At 43.8% G+C, this 9,975-nt stretch overlaps 1 protein-coding gene across 1 annotated transcript in view; it reads left to right on the forward strand.

The window, feature by feature from the left end:
- The window catches only part of ARID1B (AT-rich interaction domain 1B), a 434,326-nt gene extending 425,765 nt beyond the window's left edge, over positions 1–8,561 (forward strand). The window contains 3 exon segments of the mRNA XM_055311882.1: positions 1,670–1,800; positions 3,947–4,164; positions 4,166–8,561. Coding sequence (XP_055167857.1) covers positions 1,670–1,800; positions 3,947–4,164; positions 4,166–5,666 — 1,850 coding nt within the window. The 3' untranslated portion in view covers positions 5,667–8,561.
- Positions 8,562–9,975: the final 1,414 nt, after the last annotated feature.

Genomic DNA, 9,975 nt, shown 5'->3' on the forward strand with positions numbered 1-9,975 from the left:
GGATGTTCTGAATACTAGTCAGAGATCTGGAATATCTGGGAGAACACGGTTTTTCTGCATTATTTTTGAAGTACTTTTAATATAGCAAAGGACATTAGAGACCTTGGTTATATTAAAAAAAAGTTTTTTCAAAAACCTCGAAATCACTTGATTTGAAATCATTTACTACAGTGACTAGAAAATCAAAGCTATTAAAGGTTTTCTTCAGCCTTGGGTACTAAGGACATATACAGGCAGAGAGGGGGAGAGAAGTCAGGACTTTATAGAGAGGGCTGCTGGGGCTGAGAAGAAACACAGACAGACACTGAGCACCATTTTCTGTATTGAAATATATATGTGAGGATATGCGTGTGCGTTTGTGTGTTGATGTGTTTCTATGTGTGCGTGTGTTTGAATAAATAAGCATATTGAAATTTTTATAAAATTTCTTTGCACACGTAGATCAGCATTTGTCGTGAGCCTGGGGAAATTTATGTTCCTTATTTTAAAAAGAAAATTTGCTTTTTCTCTTACAAAAGTATTGCCTCTTAGAAAATATGGAAAGTAGATGAAATTAAAATAGAGGTGGAAACCCACAGCCCCCTCCAGCGGGTGTGATTGCTTGCCGGCGTCTGGTGTGGGCTGTTGCTCTGGTGGGTTCTCATCGCACCGGCCTGCTTACGCCATATGCTCCTACCGATTTCCTGAGAAAGAAATTTCAGACATACGATGGGCCTCTTCTCCTAGTCCCATCTTACGGCAAATCTTGCAAATGTTTTATCTAATCCTTCTGTCTTCTTCAGGAACAGGAAGGGGGAAAAGAAAAGTAGAGCCCTTCTGTTTCCCATCCCCTGGCTCAGAGCAAGCTGTTGAAAAATCCAAGCCTTCAAAGTGCTAATAATTGTCAACAGTGTGTTCTGAGGGCAGAGGCTCAGATAGAAGAGGACAGCAAGGGAATGTCAAGACTGTATATCCCAGAATGTGCTGTTTGGGAATTAAATTTTGCCTATATTCTGCGTATTTGCCAGCCTTCCAAAGATGCCACCCCAAGACATTTGTGAATGAAGCAGGCAAAAGAAGACAAATATCATTTCTTGGCTTGACTCAATTATTAACACTCAGCTGCATCATTACAGAGTCTGTTAGGGGCTAAAGGAAACAAATCAGAGATGAGGAAGGGCCGTTGTGCTTAGCCACTAGCCACCTCTAGCAGCACGTTGAGCTCATGTTTAACCAACACATCCAAAGGATCATAAATGATGAAAATCTTTTAGGAAACTGTCACCTCCATTTAAAATATGGAAATGATCACGTTTCACCGTGCCTCAGAACATTTGTTTGAAATCAGTATTTAACTCAACATTCGACTTCTTTTGTTGTTTTTTTTTATAATTTTTAAAAAGATTTTATATATTTGAGAGGAAAAAAAGAGCATGCATGAGAGTGAGCTCACGAGCAGTGGGAGGGGTAGAGGGAAAAACAAACTCCCTGCTGAGCAGGGAGACCAATGTGGGACTCCATCCCAGGACCCTAGGACCAATACCTGAGCCGAAGGCAGACACTTCACCAACTGAGCCCCCCAGGCACCCCTACACTCACCTTCTCTTTCCTTATTCTTCTGTTATTTTCTTCTGTCCTTTCATGCATAGAGTTAATATTAATTATGCCCTGATCTTTCCCCTGGTTTTAGTTACTCCTGAGGCTTGGCGTGTGATGATGTCCCTTAAGTCAGGTCTTCTGGCTGAAAGTACTTGGGCTCTGGACACTATTAACATTCTCCTGTACGATGACAGCACCGTCGCTACCTTCAGTCTCTCCCAGGTAAGTCGGTAACCCATCCATGGGCCCAAGTGGCTTAAGAAAGGGCTGTAGTGCACAGTGTGTCAGCAAATGCGAGAGGTGATTGGCGCCCCCAGCGGACGTGGCGTTCCCAGAGAATTCAGTTGGGAATAAGTCACTTCACGCTCTAGTATTAGCACACACATACTTGTGTTTATCACAAAGAAACTATCCCCTCGTGTGCACGCACATATGTGCGTGTGCATTTACACGTGGAATAGACCATAGTAAAGGTGAGTTCCTTAGAATGACTGTCAGCAGGCAGGCGGGAGAGAATCCAAATATATCATCAAGCTGGGACTGGAGTCAGTATTGGGTATGCAGGAGCTTTCTGTGGGACATACCCTGCTTTCCAGGGAGACCAGGCCTCTTTCTTTTAATTAAAAATAAATGTTATATTATAGAAAATGTAGGCTATAGGGAGAGGTAGAGAGAACAGTTTAAAATGAACCCCCATAGCCCCACTATTTGGCTGAAATAGTTGTGAACTCAGCGCCAGGAGCGTTTCTTGGTCCATTTCCTCCATTTCTGCCTCTCCACCTTATTTTGAAGCAGTCGTGTGAAAGCCTACTACTTTTAATAAGATTAAAGCGCTCCCTTGTCCAGTGGTAGGCCTAATGTAGCTTCCAGTGTAACTGCTAGAAAAGAGAAGGGAGCAGAGGGTTAGGCAAAATGCCCAAGAGCCAACTGAGCTACGATCTTTATTTATTTATTTTTTTAGCTACAAACTTTTAAAGAAATATTTAGAAACAAAAATGAAGAAAGGTAATTCTCCCTACTGTGGATGAACAATTCTCTGCTTTGGGTGAAAAAAGCCCAAACATCTAATTACCTTGCTTCTCTTGACATTGGACCAGAATCTTCCACCTTATGTTCCTTCTCATATTTAAGTCCTCATCGTAGCCCTGAAAGGCAGTTTTTCACTGGATCAGAAGTGTATTAATAAGGTTATAAACATCTCATGAAGCCTATTGTAACAGAAAATACTAAAAACTGTATATACTTCCTTTGCTCAAGTAATGACCTTTCATCCTTAGGTTAGCAGAGTGAACTACTATTGATCACACATTTTAATAACCAGAATTGCTTTAGTGACTTACCCCTTACCCCCAGGGAAAAAGTCAACTTTAAGGGGTGGGAGGGTCCAAACCCCCAGATCTTCACTTGAAAAATTGTGCCTTCATCCCCTAAAAACAGAGTACTTTGTGGTCAGTACTTGAGTGTCCCCTTACTTCTTAATAACAGTTCTAAATCCACTTTCAAGAAATTGAGAGCAGGATATGACAGTATGGGTGATTTCCAAAACACCTATCATTGAAGAATCCTTCTGTACTTACCTGTCCTCTACCCACCCAGATGTGGTGGGGTGGGCATTGGGGGAGGAGAGCTGGGCAGTGGCTAATCACAGGGTTATCGGTTTTCTCGAGCCAAACATTTGCTTAAGGGACATAAAACTGATTCTCAGAGTTGCTTTTGTCTTTCAGCTGCAGTTGTGAGAGCTGCAATGTAAAAGTGCATTCTATGAGACATTCTAATTCATTTATCAGGGACTAAATTGATTTGTTTTTAATTTTCTGTGTTTATGAGCTACTACATTGCTGAAATTATCTTCTCCCAAAGATATATGGAGGATGTAAATTAGAGTAACCTATGGCACCTGAGACAAAAATAACCGTAAAATCCTAACAATAATAACCATAAAAATCCAGGCAAGCAAGTCTCAGATAAAATAGCAGAAGAGAACAGACTCACTTTGGGTGAATGAGTCTATAAAATCCAGGTTCCCACTCTTCTAGTATAGAGCGCCTTGTACCTAAATGAGAAGAAAAGGCAAAGAACGGATAATACTAAAAAATAAGAAAATAACAGTGAAGGTTTCATACTGAAGGAGTGGGAAAGTAAGCAGCAAATAGAAAGCATGGTAAACGTTCGCTTCGTTAACAATATAAAATTCAGGGAGACCTTTCTAACTCGTGTGTAGTCTCTCTTTGGCCTAGCCAACAAGGAATTAAAGCATGTGAAAATTACCCTTAAAAAAAATGTGTTGGTAGCCACCAGGATTGACCCTTTTCAGTCCTTCCTGACCTGATGACATTGTACCCGCTCTTGTTCTTGTCCTTCTTTCTAGTTGTCTGGATTTCTCGAACTTTTAGTAGAGTACTTTAGGAAATGCCTAATTGACATCTTTGGAATTCTGATGGAATACGAGGTGGGAGACCCCAGCCAGAAAGCACTAGATCACAATGCAGTGAAGAGAGAAGATGGCCAGTCGTCGGCTGACGATTCTGGGAAAGAGGAGGATGACACCGAGTGCGTGGATGAAGAGGATGAGGAGGATGAGGACGAGGGAGGACAGTGGGAAGCCAGAGACGGAGAGGAGCAGCGTGACTCTGGCCTCTCCCACTGCCCCCGCAGATCCAAAGGAGAAGCCCCGGCAGGCCAGTAAGTTCGACAAGCTGCCCATAAAGATAGTCAAAAAGAACAACCTGTTTGTCATCGACCGGTCGGACAAGCTGGGTCGCGTCCAGGAGTTCAACAGTGGGCTTCTCCACTGGCAGCTCGGTGGCGGCGACACCACCGAGCACATCCAGACTCACTTTGAGAGCAAGATGGAAATCCCTCCTCGTAGGCGTCCTCCTCCTGCTCTAAGCTCCGCAGGTAGGAAGAGAGAGCAAGAAGGAAGAGGGGAGGCCGAGGAGCAGCAAGAGAAAAGCATCATCGCAACCATTGACGATGTCCTGTCTGCTCGGCCGGGGGCGCTGCCTGAAGACACAAACCCCAGCACGCAGACGGAGAGCGGTAAGTTCCCCTTTGGGATACATCAAGCCAAAAGTCACCGGAACATCAAGCTGCTGGAGGACGAGCCAAGGAGCCGAGACGAGACTCCTCTCTGCACCATCGCTCACTGGCAGGATTCCCTGGCCAAGCGCTGTATCTGTGTGTCCAATATTGTCCGTAGCTTGTCTTTTGTGCCTGGCAACGACGCCGAGATGTCCAAACATCCAGGCTTGGTGCTGATCCTGGGGAAGCTGATTCTTCTTCACCACGAGCATCCGGAGAGGAAGCGAGCGCCGCAGACCTATGAGAAAGAGGAAGATGAGGACAAAGGGGTGGCCTGCAGCAAGGATGAGTGGTGGTGGGACTGCCTGGAGGTCTTAAGGGACAACACGTTAGTCACATTGGCCAACATTTCTGGGCAGCTAGACTTGTCTGCTTATACAGAGAGCATCTGCTTGCCGATTTTGGATGGCTTGCTGCACTGGATGGTGTGCCCGTCTGCAGAGGCACAAGACCCCTTTCCAACGGTGGGACCCAACTCTGTCCTGTCGCCACAGAGACTCGTCCTGGAGACCCTCTGTAAACTCAGTATCCAGGACAACAATGTGGACCTGATCTTGGCCACGCCTCCATTTAGTCGTCAGGAGAAATTCTATGCGACGTTAGTTAGGTACGTTGGGGATCGCAAAAACCCAGTCTGTCGAGAAATGTCCATGGCTCTCTTATCGAACCTTGCCCAAGGGGACGCACTGGCGGCAAGGGCGATAGCCGTGCAGAAAGGGAGCATTGGAAACTTGATAAGCTTCCTAGAGGATGGGGTCACCATGGCCCAGTATCAGCAGAGCCAGCATAACCTCCTGCACATGCAGCCCCCGCCTCTAGAACCACCTAGCGTGGACATGATGTGCAGGGCGGCCAAGGCTCTGCTGGCCATGGCCAGGGTGGACGAGAACCGCTCGGAATTCCTTCTGCACGAGGGCCGGTTGCTGGATATCTCGATATCAGCCGTCCTGAACTCTCTGGTGGCGTCTGTCATCTGTGATGTACTGTTTCAGATCGGGCAGTTATGACACCCGTGAGAAGGCAGCATGTGTGAGTGAAGACTAGAGGCTCCCGTATAACTGGCTGTTTTCTGTTCTTTATCCAGCGTAGGAAGAAGGAAAAGAAAATCTCTGCTCCTCTGCCCCAGTCACTATTTACCAATTGGGAATTAAAGAAATAATTAATTCGAACAGTTATGAAATTAATATTTGCTGTCTGTGTGTATAAGTACATCCTTTGGGGGGTTTTTATTTTGTTTTTGTTTTTGTTTTTTTTTTTAACCAAAGTTGCTGTCTAGTACATTCAAAGGTCACTTTTTGTTTTTCACAGATTTTCTTTTTAATGTTCTTTTCCATGTTGTATTGCATTTTTTTGGTTTTTTTTGGGAAGCAAATTGACTTTAAAAAAATTGTGGCAAAAGATGCTAAGATGGGAAAATTTCACCACACTGAGGCAAAAAGGTGAAAAATTATCAACTTCTAGGCATGTTATTCTTCAGATAATGAAAAAAAAAAAAAACTGTATCCCATCGCCCAAAGCTCTGTGCAATAGAAACTTCTAGAGATGTAGGAATAGGGGCTCAAGGAGGTGTGTCAGTCAGTAGTCAAACTATAAAATGATACTGGTTTCTCCACAGAAAAATGGTTACATGAGGCTAGGAGCAAAACCAATGTTTTTTTAAGTTAAGATTGAAAATATATACGTGACAACGATCAACGGAAACTGCTTCCTCACCACTACCGTCATGTCTGCTGTCTGTCATTTGCCTTCCACATGGCAGTTCTTCACAATTCCTTTAATCATTTTTTAAATATTTTTTTTTACTGCCTATGGGCTGTGATGTATATAGAAGTTGTACATTAAACATACCCTCATTTTTTCTTTTCTTTTCTTTTTTTTTTTTTTAGTACAAAGTTTTTAGTTTCTTTTTCATGATGTGGTAACTACGAAGTGATGGTAGATTTAAATAATTTTTTATTTTTATTTTATATATTTTTTCATTAGGGCCATATCTCCAAAAAAAAAAAAAAAAGAAAGAAAAAATACAAAAAACAAAAACAAACAAAAAAAAAACCACAAAAAAAAAGAGGGTAATGTACAAGTTTCTGTATGTATAAAGTCATGCTCTATTTCGGGAGAGCAGCTGATCACAATTTGCTTCATGAATCAAGGTGTGGAAATGGTTGCATATGGATTGATTTAGACTATGGTTACCAGTACAGACAAAAAGGAAAAAATACAGCTAAAAGGAAGAAACACAACTTCAAAGATTTTTCAGTGACGAGAATCCACATTTGTATTTCAAGATAATGTAGTTTAAAAAAAAAAAAGAAAAAAACTTGATGTAAATTCCTCCTTTTCCTCTGGCTTAATGAATATCATTTATTCAGTATAAAATCTTTATATGTTCCACATGTTAAGAATAAATGTACATTAAATCTTGTTAAGCACTGTGATGGGTGTTCTTGAATACTGTTTTAGTTCCTTCCAGTGGTTTCATAGTAACCAAGTTGTTCACAAGAACTAGGGGGAACCCAGCTGTGTACTAACATAGTCCTCATCACCAAACCCGGAGGTCGGGAGGGACCTTTAGGGGATCATCTGCTTTAGAGTGGGGAGCAACGGTTTGATTTTCTCAAAGTATTTAGCGAATTAGTCTTTGAAGCAATCAACTCTAAGACACTGAGGCATGAGAATGTTCGGTGTATATGGGAGATGGCTGCCAGCCCAGGAGCTCACTGGCCTGACGATGTAACACTCTGCCTTTTACTAACCTACCATCTTGATTTTAATCAGAGTTCAATCTAGTCCATGTTTTTTCTGTGTGCCTCAGAGGTATTTCGCATTTAGTTAACTCCACGTGTATAATATTTATATTGTGCAATGTTAAAAAAGAATATGTTATATTGTATGTGGTGTACATAGTGCAAAGTGATTATTTCTATTTCAGGGCATATTAATATTCTCATATTCCTTCCTACCTGGTGCACAGTAGCTTTTTAATACTAGTCACTTCTAATTTAAACTCTTTCTTCCTGGGTCCTTGACTGTTATTGTGTGACACTCAATTTCTTTGAAACTGCTGCAGAATTAAGTGGTTAGTGGACACCCTTCTGACTCTACCTCTTCACCACCCCACCAGTCCCAGCACACTCAAACACCCCAAGTCCTCTCGCCAGACCGTTGCCCAGGGTCGTGCACAGAAGAGTCAGACCAGACAGAGCACGCAGCTGCGACCAGTGTGTGAAACGTGACTCTAGTGTCATGAGAACCCGATTTTTCTGCGAGCAGTGTCCTCCCTCATCTGTCAACCCCCACATTACTCACACAATCTTCGTACTTAACAATGCAGCCAAATATATGTTGAATTTAAAAAACCCATTTATAACTCTACTTTAAATACATCTGCTTGCTAAGAACAGATTTTAGTGCTCTGAGCTTCAAATACGAAGATTTGTACCAGGGAACTCGGTAGGAGTCTAACTGCTCTCTTACAGAGCATGAATACAAGGTGTATACAGACTCTGAAGTCATCTAATACCCCGATTCTTTTGTCATTCAAAAAAGTAAAATCATTACAAAAGACTGTTGTTGTCATGGTTTGAGTTGTAATCAATACCTAGAGTCTGACCATTGAGCAACAAGTTTTTACATACTGATATGCAATGTAACCTCTAGAATAATCCAGGAAGACTTTAGCATCCTTTCTACATTCACCCCAGAATCAAGACTGCAGAAGCCCACGAAGAATTTACAGCCTGCCTGAGATCATCCTGCCTACAAACTGAGTTATTGCTTTGTCCTAAAAATTAGTTGTTTTTTTTTCCCCTAAGAGGCTTTTCAGAAATTTACAGGATGCCCGTACTTTAAATGTGTACAAAAAGAAAAAAAAAAGATAAAAATAAAGGTGCAAAGAAAGTTTAGTATTTTGGAATGGTGCTATAAAGTTGAATCTGTTGGTATTTGAGTGCATTTTTTTAATGTCACATAAGAGGTATTGGGTGGCATGTGCTCAGAAATAACTATTTGAATGTTTTGTCTGAGGTTGAGAGTGGTAGAGAATCTGTTTTTATTGGCAAAGGTGGCCTATTCAGAAACTAGTTATGCTGTTTTTGAAAAGTTAGAATAGAGAATCGTTTTTTAAGGGGGGGGGCGGGAATGAGCAGTTGGATGATACAGTGTAAGCTATTAACTACCTCTTTTATGGAAAGAATATGGCCTTTGCCCTGAAATCCATCCATTTAAAAACTGCTGGAAATCTTTCATTCCCTGTCAAACCCTGTGGACCAATTCCCATTACCTGTTCACCTGCAAGGAAGCAGAGAAGGTATTAGAACTGAGCCCAAAGTGACGCCCCAAACAACCCGGTTTCTTCTCACTGAGTTGCGTTTCACTTCTTTATCGGAGAGCTGGAAGCCCAGCCGCCCCACAGCCCCTGCCCTCCCCGCCACCCCATCAGCATCACACCGGGGGGACCTCCTGGCCAGCCCAGAGCCGTCTCCGGTGTCGGTACCCAAGCTGCCAGGCTGTCTCCTTATTCACCAGCTCGGCAGAGGTGTCGGGCGCCCGCTGCGTGCCCAGCTCTGTTCTAGGCTCCGAGGAGTCCCTCGTGATCCGAGGCCGTTTCCAATCGCGTGATAGTCTTGGGTCAGACACATACAGGGACAGTCTTCCGAATGGGGTGCTTACGTGCTGAGAGCACGTAGTGCATTTTGGTTGACCCAAAACCAAAGGAAGGCTCTGGCTGTTAGCCCCTCAGAGTGCGGCCAGAAGAGCTGGACCGAGGGGCGAGGAGCCGGGAGCCAAGGCGCAGCGCCGGCCTGACCTGTAGGGGCCCGGGGCCCTCGGGCTCTCGGCTGTGGTGCTGCAGCCGCCGGAGCCCGGGACCCAGTGACGCCTGGCCGCTTGGTAAGGCCGCGGAAATGCAGGAATCCTCGGAAACTGCAGGACGACCCTCTGTAAGTCCCACAGAGCCCCCCCACCCCCACCCCCTGCGTGTCCGTTTGTCCGTGCCCGGCCCCCCCCGTGGTGTGCTCGGGGCCTCTCAAATGCCACAGCCCGATTACCAAGTTAATTCACTTTGGGATTTAAACATAAGAAATGCTGAGGGGGAGCTGGGGGAGGGGGGGACCATCCAATGAGTTTTTCCTGAGTTTGATTTCAGGGGCTTGAAGTTTTACCCCAGCTTTTTCAAAGTACAGTCTAAGAAAAGGAAGCGATCTCAAAACAAAACCAAAAAAACCCGCCAGAGACTCCTGACCTAGTCTCCTCTTGGCCGTCTGTAATCCATATTACCGCAGCAAAAACTGAGAAATCCTGCAGAAAAGAAGCCTGTGT

This window comes from Nyctereutes procyonoides, unplaced genomic scaffold (genome assembly GCF_905146905.1).
Source record: "Nyctereutes procyonoides isolate TBG_1078 unplaced genomic scaffold, NYPRO_anot_genome, whole genome shotgun sequence".
NCBI classification, from domain to species: Eukaryota; Metazoa; Chordata; class Mammalia; order Carnivora; family Canidae; genus Nyctereutes; species Nyctereutes procyonoides.